Source organism: Mandrillus leucophaeus, unplaced genomic scaffold (assembly GCF_000951045.1).
Source record: "Mandrillus leucophaeus isolate KB7577 unplaced genomic scaffold, Mleu.le_1.0 Scaffold73, whole genome shotgun sequence".
Classification (NCBI taxonomy): domain Eukaryota; kingdom Metazoa; phylum Chordata; class Mammalia; order Primates; family Cercopithecidae; genus Mandrillus; species Mandrillus leucophaeus.
In genome coordinates, this window is record NW_012107919.1 from 1,691,183 (window position 1) to 1,709,325 (window position 18,143).

At 42.2% G+C, this 18,143-nt stretch overlaps 1 protein-coding gene across 1 annotated transcript in view; it reads right to left on the minus strand.

Moving 5' to 3' along the window:
* The window catches only part of CAT (catalase), a 35,313-nt gene extending 18,129 nt beyond the window's left edge, over window positions 1-17,184 (minus strand). The window contains exons 1-6 of the mRNA XM_011965543.1: window positions 17,020-17,184; window positions 6,889-7,060; window positions 5,145-5,255; window positions 4,036-4,166; window positions 3,015-3,119; window positions 2,297-2,422 (exon numbers count right to left, since the gene is read on the minus strand). Coding sequence (XP_011820933.1) covers window positions 2,297-2,422; window positions 3,015-3,119; window positions 4,036-4,166; window positions 5,145-5,255; window positions 6,889-7,060; window positions 17,020-17,085 — 711 coding nt within the window. The 5' untranslated portion in view covers window positions 17,086-17,184. The remainder of the gene's footprint in view (window positions 1-2,296; window positions 2,423-3,014; window positions 3,120-4,035; window positions 4,167-5,144; window positions 5,256-6,888; window positions 7,061-17,019) is intronic.
* Window positions 17,185-18,143: the final 959 nt, after the last annotated feature.

The following is an 18,143-nucleotide window of genomic DNA, read 5'->3' on the forward strand; positions in this document are numbered from 1 at the left end:
TGACTTTCCAAGCAAGCCATTAAAACCCAGAGAAGCTGTGTCACTTCGTAAGTGCTCCTGTCATCATATCATACTGTTCTTTAATGGACTGACCATGTGATCTTATTCTGAAAGACCTCCCAACAAGCCAAGTGCCGCAGAAAGATTTCCTTAGCAAAAATCAACTCTGAACGCTGGTCTATTTCTACCACAGAAATCCCAACTCTCTAGTCAGTGAAAAGGTCTGAACTCTTACTACTGAACCAGAAGTAAAGCCACCTTCAGTATTAAAAAAAAATGAAGGTCACGAAGTACAGATCACCTAAAGAGCTAATATATTAACTTGTGCAATAATATTGCAATACCTTTCTGATTTTAACTGAATCCTTTAGGTTTAGAAAATAATCATCTTAGGTCAGAATAATCCAGACTGATGAATCCACGTAGATCTCAGGCTACCTTAGGGCCCTAGGATAAAAGACCCACAAGCAATCCAATCTTTCCAGGACTCGTATAGCTGGTAATATCATGCCAACTTTACAGTGAAAAGAATTGGAGCTCAAAGAACTTTTAATACTATGCCCAAGGCCACAATTATCTAGAAGAGTAAAAATCTGAGTTCAGGCTGGCATAACTCCAATGCTACCAACTAGACTGGCTGTCCCAGAGACAACCATTTAGTGTTACTCTAAGTAACACTACATTGATCCTTTTGGCAATTACAAGCCAATTTTATGTTCCATAACATGTTTCCTTGTCAAATATTATAGATTCAAGTTATGATGATAAAAAGAGGTGATAGTTCTCCTGTTTGATATGCCTACATTAAGTTGTTCAGATAAAGAAGAAAACAGGACAGAAGAAAACAGGATAGAAGAAAACAGGGCTTTTGGATGTCATTGAGAGAGAGATTGTCCAGTACTGGTCATGAGCCCACTTCTTTCTGCTTATCTTAGCAGCAGTATTTGGAAACAGAGGTTCTCAGGCTTGTTTTTACCTAGCCCTCAGGAGTTCTCTGGGAATATCACTAACACACCAGGGCTCACTGGTAATATTGCTCATTGTAACGAATGACATGCTTAAACCAAAAGAGTACCCTTTAAAATATTTCAGTTGATTAAAACATTCTCAAAACCCTCCCCAGACGTAACGCATTTGATCTGGCTATATGAACGCAAATTTTTAAAAACAGTACAATTTTGTTTTCTGACATTTGTAATTGATTTTACTTATATGCGTTGTTCATAATACAACCTCAATAAATGCTAAGTAAATAGATGGATGACTTAAAAAGTTAGAAGAAATGATATTGGAAAGATGCCACTGGATGTTGGAAGTGATAGTGAGACTTGGATATGCTTCAAGCGGTGTTAGCCCTCTTCTGGGCCCTAAAAGGTATCTATGCTCAGGATAATGACTCAGGGCTAGGCACTTTATTATTTTCTAGAGCTTAACTCCAAACTCCAACAAGAACTCTAGAAAAGCCGGGCTAGGGCCAGGCACAGTGGCTCACACCTATAATCCCAACACCATGGAAGGCCAAAGTTGGGCATGCACTTGAGGCCAGGAGTTTGAGACCAGCCTGGGCAACACAGCAAGACCCCATCTCTATGAAAAGAATTTAAAAATCAGCCAGGCATGGTAGTGTGTGCCTGTAGCCTCAGCTACTCTGAGACAGGGGGATTCCTTGAGCCCAGGAGTTCACTGCAACCCAGGAGTTACTGTGAGATACGATCATACCACTGCACTCCAGCCTCAGTAACAGAGTGAGAGCCTATCTTAAAAAAAAAAAAAAAAAAAAAAAAAAAAAGCTAAGCTAAACTAGGTGGAAAGTATTTCCTTCTGCCTAGCCTAGAGGTCTATACTATCTTCTCTGAGCCCAAACCAAAAGCTTAGATATTCCCACTTCAGGGAGAAAGCTGTACTCAACATGAAGCTGCCAGCCCAGAAACATTAAACCAGAAGCAGCACAAAAGAAGCACATTTTCTGAATGTTTATGACAAGGGACACAGGATCCAGAAAAAGGAAGCTTACACTGTTGATCGCAGCCATGTGCCTTACCTCTGGCCACATGTAAAGGGGAGACTAAAGAGGAACCACACACAGTTCTAATAGGACAGTGTGAAGTTATGTCCTCAGGTGGAAGCCAACAAAATACTCACAGTACTGATCAGCGAGATCAATACTTCCCCATCTTTGGGGAGGGAGGTGAGGGAAAAGTGGGAGAAGCCTTAATCTTTGCTCAATTCTTCAGGAAAAATAAGGAGGTGTGTGGTAGGAGCCTTGTACACTCTGCCCCAAAGGTATAACACGTACCTTATAATGGAATTTGCAATAAACCGCCTTTCCTTCTGCATTAACCAGCTTGAAAGTATGTGATCCATATCCATTCATGTGGCGATGGCCATCTGGAATCCCCCGATCACTGAACAAGAAAGAAACCTAAGGAACAGAAATATAAAGCCTAAAATGTTTTCATTTAAATCAAAACATCCTAGATTTTTAAGATATTCCTTAGGTTCCAGAAAGTCCCTTAATGACATAAAACATACTAGCCTATTTCCCATGGGAAGGGTTACCATTATTTTACCTGTAGAAAATAACAAACAGAAAAATTTTAAACCAAAATGATATGCAAATCACTAATACTATGACTCAAAATTCTATGAAGGAAAAAGCTAAAACAACCTGAAAACTGGCCTAATTTGTTATTCAAAATTTATTTTCATAGCAAATTTGGTACTACTTTCCCCTCACTTCCCTAATACAGAGCTTTACCTTGTACTAAAGACTTTCATCCTTACTATTGCTAAATATCAACTGACAATGTTGCTATCTATCTGTCATCACCATTTAAGGTTGATGAATGGGGGATGATTATTAAAGCCAGTCATTACAAAACTCTTCACGATCAAGAAATCTGAGGAAGCTTATTCCAATAAAACAGCCAAAACTGGAGAGACACTTTATGAGGAGGCATAATTAAACACTGCATCCCAAGTGATATAAGACAATGGAAAAAAAGGGTTCATACCTGATGCAGAGACTCAGGACGTAGGCTCCAGAAGTCCCAGACCATATCCGGATCCTTCAGATGCGTCTGAGGGTTTCTCTTTTGGCTGTGGATAAAAGATGGAAACTAAATAGAAACAAGAGAGAAAAAAATTCAAAAACTAAGTTTACAGGAATTATGGTGTCTTGCATTATACATGCCTATTACTAGGTTTATGGATTATAACTCTAAATACAATCCTGGAATTTTAAACTGCCAACCCATAAAATGAAATATACTCAACATAGACAACTGGCATCTAAGATACCCTAAAGTATTTCAAATATACTCAAAACTACAGTCCTTTTTTTTTTTTTTTTTTTTTTTTGAGACAGGGTCTCACTCTTTCACCCAGACTGGACTGCAGTGGCATGATCACAGCTCACTGCAGCATTGACCTCCTAGGCTCAAGCAGACCTCCCAACTCAGCCTCCCAAGTGGCTGGGACTATAGGCATGAGCCACCACACCTGGCTAATTTTTGTATTTTTTTGTAGAGACATGGTTTTGCCATGTTGCCCAGGCTGGTCTTGAACTCATGGACTCAAGTGATCTGCCTGCCTTGGCCTCCCAAAGTGCTGGGATTTATACTATTTCTTCCTGGAAAAAACATACCCACCCTCCCACATGCGCGCGCACACACACACACACACACACGGACACACACACACACACACCCACCTGCTGACTCAGAGCATGTAGAGACACCCTCTGTTTGTTTCCAAAGTAAAGTCCCTCTTTTTACTAATCTTCAATGTTCTGCAAGGAAAACTAAACTCACTTCCCATTAAGTCAATGTATCTTAAAATGACAAATCTAAGACCAGTGGTAACTGTTGCTACTTGATCTTACCAAATACAGAAAAATGTCTTGAAAAAAGTAATCCAGACAACTCATATTCTTTTCTTTCTGCCTTTCCCATGGTTTCTCCTCAAATGCCAACCTATTTGAAATCAATTTAAATCAACAAACATTTGTTGAGCGCAAAATACTCTATTACCTACCAATATGGGATCCCTGATGAAGAAAATGGGGGTGTTATTTCCAACAAGATCCCAGTTACCATCTTCTGTGTAAAATTTCACTGCAAACCCACGAGGGTCCCGAATTGTGTCAGCTGAACCCGATTCTCCAGCTACAATATTCAAATGAAAACAGGATGCATAAGCCACAGCACTTTACATCCAAGAAGCCTGGAGACATAAAGAAGCACCTGGATCCATCCTTTCTAATCCACTTCCAAGAACTAAATTAGGTATTTAAGTGCCCGGGTTATTATTTCTACCCACCAGCTAATTCAGTCCACAAATCAAACAAAAGAATTAATTGACAGCAATAAGAGAACATATGTAATAACAGCTGATAAGGTTATTCATTTAACATAATAAGATAACTTTGTTGAAACAGGTAATTAAGCTTTTAATTAAAATAAGGGAAGAGAATAATTATGAGGCTTAAAGTAGTGACAAACAGAATAAGTGAGTTGCCAAAATGATGAGGTTAACATTAAGAAAATGAGTTAAAATATTGGTTCTTAGTTCTTAATTTTATTTATTTTTACATTCCACGGTATTTTTAAAATGCTGAGACTGACACAGAAACGGAACTAGTCAAGCAGTAGGCATGATAAAATATAGTATGATAGATCTAATACTATCTCTGTAACATGAAAAACATCACTTAGCCTCTCAAAAACGAAAAGAATCCCACTCTGCAAAGTAGATCTACAAATTAGAGACTGTATCTGTAAAGCACCTAACCACGGCTGGCATAGAGTTAATTCTCAATAAAGGTCACTGTAGGCATGGTTATTAAATAAGATTTCCACTCTATTCTTCTGTTAGAGGCAACCACTTTGAGGAAAGCTCTTTCCAAATGTCACAGAATTGCAGAGGTAGCCTCTGTGTAAGTGTGATTTCCTAAGACCTCAACAAACAGAAATATAAGTAACTTCCTGTGTGTCTCCAAATATGTCTTCTACTGTAAAACCTTGCCATAATTTGGAGAAGTGCTTGTTTCCTATTTTCTAATAACTTTTTCTTTAAGTTATAAACGTCCCCAAAAAGGTGAAGTTGAGTTAAGCCATACCAATCACGCCAATAAACCAACTTACCAACAGTGGAGAACCGAACTGCGATGGGAGTCCTCTTTCCAATATGCTCAAATACCTTTGCCTTGGAATATTTGGTAATGTCATGTGTGACCTCAAAGTAGCCAAAGGCCCCTAACGAGAAAGACACAGAAATCCTTACCGTGAGACCATTACTCGGACATTCAGGTCCTTAACAGGCATGTGAGTAACAAGAGAAAATGATGGTTAGCACCAGCCTTCTGGGGGCTTCCAGTGTAATGGGGGAAGGGGAAATGTCCAAACACAAAATAAAGAGGGTGAAATGCAAAGCCCTATTCTATCACTCAGTGCTAAGTTGAATGCCACATAGCTGGAGCCAAGAGAAGGAGGTGAGAGCGGCTAGAAGTAGTCAAGGTTGGCCCAAGGACACAGGACCTCAGAGGGGCCTGAAGTACAGGTAGGACCTATGAGAGAAAGAGAAGAACAGAGAGAAGAGGAGATGAAACCACAGAGAAAGAGAGAATCTTTTCAACACCTAGCAAGGAAGATACAAAGCAAGCAACACACTAAACAAGTCAAGATGGAAAAATACACAAAAACCACTGGGGAAGATGGGAAGAAACCTTACTCAGGAAGAAGAGATGAAGAAATGCAGAAGTCCCAACTGGAAGTCCCAGTCAGCAAGCTACGAGAAACACTCCCTTTCTGTGGAGCTCTTTTTCCAACTGAGCATTTCACTTTCTTTCAAACACCACCCCCATCTTTTGTGTCTGATATAAGAGCAATAAAGTAAGTTTTACAGAAATTGTTGGAAAAAAGAAAAGGAAAAATCATCACAAACCCACCACCCTAACACAACTACCCCAAATTTTGCAGTTCATTCCAGTAATTACCCAATAAGTACACCATTTAAACTTAGTCGCAATTTGCAGTCGTGTCTGTATTTCTGTACAGCAGGTCCTCAAATAACATTGTTTGGTTCAACATTGTTTCATTATAACGTTGATGAGAAAAAAATCTATTCCTAGCTGAGGTCACTATCTGTGTGGAGTCTGCATGTTCTCCCCATGTCTAGATAGGTTTTCTCCTGGTACTCCAGCTTCCCCCCACATCCTACAGATGTGCACGTTAGGTGAACTGGCATGTCTAAATGGTCCCAGTGTGAGTCCACTCTGCAATGGATAGCATCCTGTCCACGGTTGGCTCTTGCCTTGTACCCCAACCTGTCAGGACAGGCTCTGGCCTCCCACCACCTTGAACTGGAATAAACTGGTAAATAACGATCTTATTTTACTAATCTTTCTTAAAGGTATGTATGGCTCACATTTATTTCAATGTTTAATATTAGATGTATTTTGAGTCTCTATTTAGAAGTTTGGTGATATTTTATCAGTCCGAAATATGCCATAGGAACTTAACTCTTGCTTATGTCAATTAGCCTACCGTAAAATTCGTTTCATTACATGTCGTTTAGCTTAAAGTCAAAGTTTCCAAGAACCTATTGACATTAAGTGAGGACTTACTGTATTTTTATTCCTTCAATGAACTGCATGATAGGAGAAATGGAAGACTGCTTTTTTCAAAAGAAACTATTTTATATGTAATGTTTAATCTGAGGAAATACCCATCATTAATTTACTAATTTCCCTACCGCAGGACGTTTTTCCTTTTTCCCACAAATGGAGATTTGGCACTTGTGTTAAAGGTCCTCCAATCCTTTGGGAAATAATACTTGACCCAGGTGCTGGGAAACAATCTTTTTACAGCAAATAAACACAGCACTTACCTGCTCCTTTAGCATGCACGACTCGCTCGGGAATTCTCTCTCGGTCAAAGTGAGCCATTTCATCAGTGAAAACCACATCCTGAACAAGAAGGGGCCCACGGGGCCCCACTGTAATCACATTAAGTTTGTCTCCTACTGGGTTACCAGCTCCAGTGGTCAGGACATCAGCTTTCTACATGAACACAGAAAGAAAGTGCAGGAGAGTTAGCACAAGCAAACCTTTCATTTAGACTGTCACAGATACATAGCTTTGCAATGTTTATACCATCTGCCCTCTTTTTACATTTCCTGTGTCCAAAGTACTAAAATCCGATAAGATGGGCCATTGCCTGAAACTTTCAGTCATGCCTCAGAAACCTTTGACAAATCTCAACACCAATCTGCTAAGAAACTTACTCCGAAGAGCAGAAAGATGATTTTGGAGCCTGAAAATGTGCTCAGCACCTGCTCCAGAGAAAGCCACTGGGTTCTGCAAAGCTCCCAGAGAGGTGCCTAAAAGCATCCTACAAATTTAACAGTGAAATGTCCAACCCAACAATGAGAAGATGGTCTCCAGGGAAGCTGTGCTGGTCAATACTTTACTCAGAACTTACAGATGCTTTATTACTGCCACGATGTTCAAGTACGCTACCCTGTTTAGTGCATCTCAAACAATGTACACCAGCTATTTGCAACATCTCTTTTCAATTAAAAAAAAAAAGTCAATGGCTTTTACTGTCACTAAAAGTAAACTGTTACTGGTAAGGTGGATTACAGTACCAATGTTTTAAAGATAGCAAATGTCTCTGAAATGGGATAGGTTACTTTACTGTAATAAAGAATTAATTTTAAGCCACCTGATTCTCCAATTTCAGTTACAGTAGAAGACACTCAGTTGTTCCTCCTCTAGAGTGACAGCGGCCTTCTTCTAGCCCCACGTGATCCTGGAAGCTCTTAGCTTCATCTAGTTCCATGGTCAGAGAATACTTTTGACCACAGACAAGTGCCTCTGCAGTGTCTTCCCCCGGTCACTGGAAATCAGGAGAGACTTGGAGGTGATGCAAAGCTACGCCACCCCCACCTGGGAGAGGAACTCAACGGTGTCTATGACAAACCTCAAAGACCAACTTCACACACAGAGAAAGGCACTATTTTTAGTATTTCCACACACCTGGAGTGGAGTATGTAGTTTTACTCCCCATGCATGTCTGTCCTGCATATTAAAACAAATTCCTGCCTCTTCTCTAGAAGGCAATAGGGCGGGGAGTAGGCACTTAAAAAACCACAAAAGATCTGTGAGCTGTCTGAAAAAAGACACTGAATAAAGGAGACCATGCAATTTGCAAAACTAATAAACAAGACCATCTCACACACTAGGAAATGCCCTTGCCACTAGAGTTCTATCTTCATTCAAGTGGGAAGAGGCCAACATGGCACCAGGGAGAAACCAAGAGTGCCAGCATTAGAGCCTGGGTCCAACTTCCAGTTCTGCCAATTACCAGCTATGGAGTTGCTGGCAAGTTACTTATTTATGAGTCTCCATTTTCATCTGCAAAACAGAATAATAACCACCTCCTAGGGTTAACACATGAATTAAAAGAGTTAAATGTAAAATGCAAGCCACACGTTCAGCACATATATGCTGTCACTTCACTGACTGTGAGAACATGACCTCACAGCAGAAGGAGCAAAGCATCTGAAGTTTTATTTTTCTAGTAATCATGACAGATGCCTACTCCTCCATCCACACTCTCTCACTCTACCATCTCTGTTCCTAAACCCATCTAGCAAAGCCCGTTCTAAACTGTCACAGTTTAAGGGTCCAATCAACACTTACCACCCAATCACACCACTCTTTTGAAGATACGTATGTTGCTAATACGTGTGACCCTCTGCAGGTTTATTTTTAAAGTAGAAAATGAACCAGAAAAAAAAAAAATTCTACTTTCTAAAGTAGAAAATGAACCAGAAAAAGAGCAATTTCACCTTTAGTTTAAACCTAAAGCCTTGGTTTTCAACCTTGGCAATGCACTGAAATCACCTGGGGAGCTTTTTAAAGCCTCCTGATGCGCGGGTCATTCCCACTAGAGATGTCTGACAGAAGTACCCTGGCTGAGGCCTGGGCTATTTTTAAATGATTCCTGTTCAAGCTAGGATTGAAAACCACTGACCTAGAACTACTGAGTGATAACAAAATTAAAATAATTAGAGAGCCAGAGCAAACCAAATCTGTCCTTTAAATGCTCTTTTCAACATATAAACAAGGTATTTAAGGAAGCCTTTAAAAAATAAACGGACATCCAGGCTGGGCGCGGTGGCTCACACCTGTAATCCCAACACTTTGGGAGGCTGAGGTGGGTGGATCACCTGAGATCGGGAGTTTGAGACCAGCCTGACCAACATGGAGCAACCCTGTCTCTACTAAAAATACAAAATTAGCCAGGTACAGTGGGGGGTGCCTGTAGTCCCAGCTACTCGGGAGGCTGAGGCAGGAGAATTGCTTGAACCCAGGAGGTGGAGGTTGCAGTGAGCCGAGATCATGCCATTGCACTGCAGCCTGGGCAACAGGAGAGAAACTCCGTCTAAAAAAAAAAAAAAAAAGGGACATCCCATAATAAAAGATAAAAGTATGAGAAAAGATACCAAGAAGCTCAGTAAAAGGAATGCTAAACAGGCAAGAGTGTTATTTACATGCCAGCATCCTTAAAGTGGAGAGGGAGCTGCCCCTAAGGGAGAGATGAGAGCACATCACATGTTCCCTTCTGGTCTGGTTACTGAATTAGGGTGATATGGTCAAGAATAAACACCACGCCCAAAGGCAGCAGGTGCAGAGTTGGATAAACGAATAAAGTACTAAAGCTTGAGGTGGTCTTTCCTGATGACACTGACTAATAAGAGTCAGAATGCTGGAATTATGGCAGTCCTCCCTCCTGCCCAACAAAGGAATCCCCTCCTTAACATCAATCCTGTTAAGAAATGAAACCTGAGTTTTTAAGTTACAAACGGAGGCTTCAGAATCTCTTCCATTTCCCCACTCTAATAGTTAGATCAATTGTCCTCATTTATATAACAGCTTTCCTCGCACAAGCTCTTGTACATACAATTTACCTTCAAAGCCAGTGGGGCAGGAAAGCTTCAACAGTCAGCAATAGAAAAGGGAAGCCAGGGAGCAAAAACTAGAAAGGAAAAGATCCCCCAACTTCAGGGGATGTTTAGAGCAACATTGGGTAAGAGGAACTGATCTAAACTGAAAGATAGAGCATTTATTAATATTAGAAGGTGAGGAGCAGGATGCAGTGTATTTAAGATGAAAATAATTCATGCAATGAAGATTTACTAGATGAAATGAGAGGGTGGGGCTAGAAAACGGACCACACAAGTTATCTCACTTAAGCTTCCCAATAATCCAGAGATGGATGTTATTAATCCCAATTATAAACTCAGAAAACTTAAGTAACTTTGCAGAAATGTCAGTGTTGTGGCACAGGTTTACTTGTTACATGTAACAAGTAAGGACAGGCAAAGAGATTTCCTCCAACTTGCAATTCTTGTTTTTAACTCAATGAATGACTTTAGAGCCAGAATATTTTTAAAGACAGAAAAGCTTTTCTATGGCTGAACAACTTCAAGACCTCTCTCTGGGAAAGTAGCATTGGTTCTTGTTAACATGTTTCCATCTTCCTGGCTGCCAGCTCCCATGACATCCACACGTCTCTCTCCTGAAGTGCTCTCTCTATCCTGCCCCACACCACCCATGAAGCAGGGCCAAGGGAAGCACCTTCTTGTGCCCCTTATAACAAAATACTGTAATTGCCTGTTCACATCACTGTGTTTCTTTCTGAGATGGAGTCTCGCTCTGTTGCCCAGGCTGGAGTACAGTGGCGCGGTCTCATCTCACTGTACCCTCCGCCTCCTGGGTTCAAGTGATTCTCCCAACTCAGTAGTTGGGAATACAGGCACCCGCCACCATGCCCGGCTAATTTTTGTATTTTTAGTAGAGACAGAGTCCCATCATCTTGGCCAGGCTGGTCTCGAACTCCTGACCTCAAGCGATCCGCCCGCCTTGGCCTCCCAAAGTGCTGGGATTACAGGCATGAGCCACCGCACCCAGTCTGTCACTGTTTTTCCTCTCTAGACTGTGTACTCCTTTTACATCTATATCCCTGATCCTAATACACTGCTCAATATACTAACAAACACAAAACAAATGTGTGTGGATATAGCATGCAAATAAACTAAACCATGGACCAATATGATATGGCCAAGAGCCTTCTAAGGAGAAGGAGGAAGCAGCAACAGCCTATCCCTTTCCCTGCATCTCTCCTCCAAAAAATGAGAGAAATATTTTAATTTATAAATTCTGATCAAATACCTTTAGACAAACTTGTTATGAAAACTGCCGCAGAAATTAGCTTGGCTAAAAACTGGCACAATTATTAGAGGTAGGGACTTAAAGTAAAATTCCATTTTGACTTTGCTGCTTTTATAGACTTCTTTTGGCCAGAGCTAATACATAAATGAGGAAATTTTCCTGGGAAGAGTAAGGTTGGCTTCATCTGGTGAAATATTTTATCAGTATATTACACTTTCCACTTAGTTCCCTTCACTCACAAAAGTCTCAAGAACCTAAACATGTTCTTCCACTTTTAATTAAAAGATTGGTAATGCAAATTGCCCCTGTCAGTCCCAGAGGAGTCATAATGATGTCTTCTCATTCTATGATAAAGAATGTGCCTAGCATTTTCTAGCAAGTAACTGCCTAACATTCTCCATTTATTCAACAAAGATTCAAGTGCCTACAACGTGTATACCCAAATACAGGAAACCAAAGACTGTAAGGGTGGTCTAGATATTGGCGGCTGTGGAAGCTAAAGCAACTCCATCTTAGACACTAATCCACCATGCTGACTTCTGATTAACTCCAGTTTTAAGATTTCCAGTTTATCCATTATTCCTTGTGAAAGAGCCCCTATTTACTATAAATCCTGCCCTGAGGTCAAACAACCTTGACATTATCATACTTCAGTCATCCCATACCTCCCTTCTGAATCACCCTTCCCTATGGTATTTATTAAGCCCTGGGTCTGAGGGGTAATGGTGTGGGATCCACCATCTTGTCTCAGCAACACGCAAGACACGGACATGGTTTCTGGTCATAAATCCGTATTAAACATTTCTTCCTGAGAAACTTGATTTGTCAGCCTCTTTGTTTGGCCTCTCAGCTTCCTCAGACTTTGGGAGTAAGTTTGCATAGACCTACCCTCCATGGAAAAGCTAAGAAAAAGAAACGAAACCTTAAAAACTTTTATCCCATCTCCCATAGTCTCTCCCATTGCACATTAAGACTTAGCGATCCCATGCCTAGGTATATTTCAGGAGAAATGAAAGCACATGTGAACCAAGGGTTAAGTCACTCAGTCACCCCTTCTCCATCCCAAATGTTGGCAGTGTAACATCAATGCAGTTATTACCAGGGTTACCCTAAAAAACATAGACCCTCACAGCCTATAATGCATAGGCAACTCACTGACATAAATGGACAGTCTAAGACCTAACCCTCTGCCAGGTAATAAGAGAACTGTATAAAAACGTAAGGTTTGAAATGTTCAAATTCTCCCATTTTAAAGGGATCAGAAGTTACTTATCAATACTTCCCATTTACCTCCAAGAGCACTGGCAGCAAGCTGCACTAAAAAAAAAAAAAAAGAAAGAAAGAAAAACAATAACAACAACAACAAAAAAAAACAGGAAATGGGTTAAAGGTAAGTATCCCAAAAGAAGAGCCCATGGCTTTCTGAGCAGCGAGCAATAAAGTTCCCATTTAAGTTCCCTTCAAAGTCACTGGGAATACCTGCAGAACCACCTTCCTCCTGCCAAGACAGAAAAAGAAATAAGAATTTTTAAGTGGATCGAGGTCATACTCATGAACACATCTGACTCAGTGCTCACTTATTAAAGTTTACAAAACTCCCAATTCACCTGTCAGCAAACCAAATCTGACCACAGAAGATACGCCCAATAAATTGCTTTCACATTGGTTGACTGTGTTTCCAAAAAAGGATACTCTGATTCTTGAGAGAGGAGGCAACAGAGTGCTCTCCTATAGTAGTCCCAAATCGTAAAGCTCTCCCAGATGAGTAAAGCGTCAAAACTAATTGGGAAGTGGAAGAGAGCATATTAGCACAAAGCTGTCCACTTAGATAAAAGCATTTACCAAGCAAGGGGAGACTTTTTTTTTTAATGCCATCTGTTACTGTCTTAATTTTCTAACAGAATATCTTAATGTCAGAAAGTAAAAATGACATACTCTTTAAAAAGAGATTATGTTGTGTGTCCATTGCCACATCACAAGAAAATGGATGGACAGATTTTCACCAAATACGAAACGTACGCTTTGGATAATGTAGTAGAGTAAGCTTCCTGGACACGGGTAGACTACCCCAGGTGTGGCCTGTAACAGAGTTCTAGCCAACAGAATGTAAGTGGCAGTAACCCTGGACCCCAAACCTTACCACACTCATATACCCTTCTCCATGCTCTTGAGCCTTCTGTGCTGGACAGTGATGCCCAGGGCAACCTTAAAAGCCATGTGTTGACCAAGGGGGAGCTTCCTTCAGCCTGGTACCCTCAATAACTGTGGGAAGCAGAGCACCCACCCACCTCCTTCAACCTCAAACCACTTTGGGCCATTCATGTAGGAAAGGAATACATTTCTTTTTTTTTTTTTCTTTTTGAGATGGAGTTTCACTCTTGTTGCCCAGGCTGGAGTGCAATGGCACGATCTCGGCTCACTGCCACCTCCACCTCCCGGGTCACCTCCGCCTCCCAGGTTCAAGCGATTCTCCTGCCTCAGCCTCCTGAGTAGCTGGGATTACAGGTATGCATCACCACGCCCAGCTAATTTTGTATTTTTAGTAGAGACAGGGTTTCTCCAAACTGGTCAGGCTTGTCTCGAACTCCTGACCTCAGGTAATCCACCCTCCTCAGCCACCCAAAGTGCTGGATTACAGGCGTGAGTCACCGCACCCGGCCATAAATTTCTAATATGTTTATACCATGATACATGTTGAGATTTATTATTATAACACCTAGCCTATACATGATTTCACATGATTTAACTTAAAATATGGGCTATGAATCAATAATTTAAAAGCAATTCAATTCTTAAAAGGGCAGAAAATTTGAACATATACTTCAAAGGAATATATACCAATGACCAATAACCATGTAAAAAGATGCTTTGCATTATTAGTCATCAGAGCAATGCAAATTAAAACCATAATGAGATACCACTGCATGTCCAACAGCTAAAAGCAAAAGACTGACAGCACCAAAAGCTGATAGGATATGGAGCAACTAGAACTCCATACACTGCTGATGAAGTATAAAATGGTACAACCACTTTGGAAAAAGGCTCAGCAGTTTCTCATAACACATTCACTTACCTTATGACCCAGTAAATCTACTCCTAGACCTACTCCTAGGTATTTCCTAAGAGAAATAAAAGCATCTGTGCACAAAAAGACTTATATAAGAATTTTTATAGCAGCTTTATTTATTTTTCATTTTTAAGACAGGGTCTCCCTCTGTCACCCAGGCTAGAGTGCAGTGGTGTTAATCATGGCTCACTGCAGCCTCCACACCCCAAGCTCAAGCAATTCTCCCACCTCAACTTCCCCAGTAGCTGGGACTACAAGCATGTGTCACCATGTCTGGCTACTTCTTTTATTTGTTGTAGAGATGGGGTTTCACTATGTTGCCCAGGCTGGTCTCAAACTCCTGAGCTCAAACAATCCTCCCACCTTAGCCTCCGAAAGTGGTAGGATTACAGGCATGAGCCTTCATGCCCAGCCACAGCAGCTTTACTTACAATAGAAAAAAAATTAAATAGCCCAGGTGTCCAGCAACAGGATATTCAAACGGTGCTATATTCATATAATGGAATCCTACTCAGCAATGAAAAGAACAAATTTTTTTCAACTTTTCTGAATGTTTGAAATTTTTCATTTAAAAAAGTGTTTGAAAATTATATAGGCTATAAGGCATATACATAATTCCTTTTGGAGGGCTCTGGGGGGAGGGAGAAGTGCCTCAAAGAAGTAAGCGGTTTTTACTCAGAGCAGCTAAAATCGAGGAACAATAAGACATCAATGTGGCTGCCAATCAGGACGAAGTACACAGTGCACTAAGACGCCATGGAAAAAGGGGACTGCCGTATTTCAATTAAGAGCCTCCCAACTATGGATGAGCTTTTTGAGTCAGCCATTTCTCACATGGGCAACTACGTAAGGTAAATCAACAGCAGGGACTTCAACAGTTCATGATTCTCCCAAACAAGGAAGAAGGCAGCTAGTCTCAGAATAAAGGGGAGTCCTTTAAAAATGAAAATATAGACCGTGCGCGGTAGCTCACACCTGTATCTCAGTACTTTCAGCGGCCAAGGCGGGTGGGTCACCTGAGGTCAGGAGTTCCAAACCAGCCTGGCCAACATGGAGAAACCCCATCTGTACTAAAAATACAAAAATTAGCTGGGTGTAGTGGCGGGGACCTGTAATCCCAGCTACTTGGGAGGCTGAGGCAGGAGAATTGCTCAAACCCAGGAGGCAGAATTCGCAGTCTGTGGAGATCTTACCACTGCACTTCAGCCTGGGCAACAGAGCGAGACTCCATCTCAAAAAAAAAAAAGAAAAGAAAAGAAAATATTTTGTTCTGTAAAAATCTCACTACTTTGTCCACACTTTTCTCAATTCACCAAGTATTCATGAAAACTTCAGTGTGAACCAGGATTTGCACCCACTGGGTAAGGAAAGAGTCTTGGGTCCAAGAAGCTGGATTCTAACCTTGTCTCTGCCACTAAGTAGTGGCACATCCTTTACTAAGACTCCACGTGTCTCTGGTTCACTTTAAGAGCTCATGAACCGTCCTAATGGTATATAACAAAGAACAGGGCCAACAGGGGAGATTTTCTAGGCCCTTGGAGGAGAATGGCAGCCTTGTCCCAAACAGGGAACCATTAAAGCAATCCATGAGCACTTAGCATTAATACCCCAGTTCGTGAGCCTGAGTTTTGAGCAATAGCACTAGGCAGAATGGGGAAAACAGGGCTGCAGTCCTCTCTCTACCATTAACCAGCAGCCAGGGAACAGCGCAAGACCTTTAGACTCCCTGGGCCAATCTGCCAACAGAAGACTCAGACCAGATGCAGTCTCATCCAATCTAACCTACTCATAGATGCCCTCTGCACCCATGGGCACAGGCCAGGAATGCCTCCCCCACCACCAAGTTAAAATCCTACTCATTTAAAAAAATTCCTGTTCAAATGTCACCTGCTTTGTCCAGCCCACCTGGTCACTCCCTCTGCATTCTACAGAATACCTATATTAGAGCCCTCACCACGCTGGAGTGTAATCATCTGTTTATGTGTCTTGTCTCCCAGACTAGACTCTTAGCTTCTCAAGACTGTTGTTCTTGCCTCATTGGAATTTGTACACCTTGCCCCGAACAGTGTCTAGCACCTGCAGGCGCTCAAAGAATAGAATAAATGCATTAACCAATCCCTAATGTCCCCCACCCCCAGCTCTAAAACGCTAGGCCTGATATTTTGAAGTGCAAATGAGACAATGGATGTAAAAATTCTTTTATTTAGTCGTTTAATAATGTGCATAGTACGTACCAGTCACTGTGATTGGTGCTGGAGACATCAAGATGATAAAACACAATCCTTGCCCTGCTGGGACCCCACAACTATGAAAGCGTGTAAACACTATTTCAAGAAGGGCAGCGTTAGAGCCTGGTTCCACTTCCCTGACTTCCTTGCAGCTGCAGCTCTCTGCCTCTTTCCCCATGAGCCCTCATTCTGTCCTCAAGCTGCGACCTCTGTCCCAGTTGGCAAAAGTGCAAAATTCTGAAGCAACCACCCGAGCCCGTCGCGGACAACAAAGCCTGCAGGCCCGCGCCCCGCTACCCGGACCCCCCTCCTCTGCTCCGGCGAATGTAAGAGTCCGTTTGCACCGAAGGGGATCCCCCTCCCCGCCCAGTGAGCCGCCGTACAGTCCCTCCCAGCGCCGTCCCAGGGGAAGCCGGGCCGTTACTCGCCGACGCCCCTACTTTCTAAACGGACCCTCGGGCCCGCTCGGGGAGCACAGGGTGTACCTGCGCGGCCCGCTGCTCCTTCCAGTGCTTCATCTGGTCGCTGGCGGGATCCCGGCTGTCAGCCATGGCGTTCGGTTGGCGGTGCGCAACACTGCAGGAAGCCTTCAGCAGGCAAAAGTGCCTGTTGCCCCGCGGCCGCGGCGACTTCAGGCTCAGCCAATCAGCACCGCCCCCTCGTCCCGCGCCCTCGGGAGGAGTGCCTTCTGATTGGCTGCTCGGCGCTAGGCAGGCCGAGATTGGAAGCCCAATGGGCGTGGAGCAGGGCTCCCCAAGGGAGGCGGTGCCCCAGAACCCGGAGATACCCGGGAGGGTGCGGAAAGGAGGGGTCCCGCGCTAGCCCAGCGATTGGAGAGCCTCGCCCCGCCGGCCCCGGGTGCCCGCAATAGCCGAACCCAGGTATCAGCATCCCTCAGGCCGGTATCAGCATCCCTCAGGCCGCCCCAGGACGCGGCCGTTGGTGGCCTGCCAGTTTTGCAGAGGGAATACTAGACCCTGCTGAGTGGGGCCTTGCACTCTAACTGTGCTTTTTCTGCTCTTAAAAAGTCAGCAATCTTGGGTCAAATTACTCTGTACGAAATTAAATTTTGCCATACGCTAATGTAAGTATTATTTGCAACCAAAGGATGGATGGATGCTTTTCTTTTTCTCTCTTAGCTTTTCTTAACTTATTCGTGGATTATCACTTACTAGACTAGTATACTAATTATTTAATATAAAAACACTCTGAAACGTTTATCTCCACACAGATGGGTGTTGATTTCCTCCTTTACCAGAGAAAAACAACTTAACTTAGATGGGAAAAATGTATTCCACTCCGGTACACTGCCAAATTGGCTTCTTTAAACACTGGAGAAATCTGCTTCCCCAAATTTTACTCCCAGGTAGGCAGAAATTTAGAAAAGCTCTGTGTCTTTCAAAAGCTATGTTGAACAGTAAAATAGTCCCATTTAGTACAATATTTAGTAAGTTACTGACTAGTTTGTCGTTGTAATCAAAGAGTTTGAATGATTTCTACACCTCAGGTGCTAGGATTTATCTTCAAGCACCTTAATATATATAAATAGTATATACCATCCTCTTCAAATTAAAAGTTATCAGCTTTTGATTTTTTCCAGTACAACTAG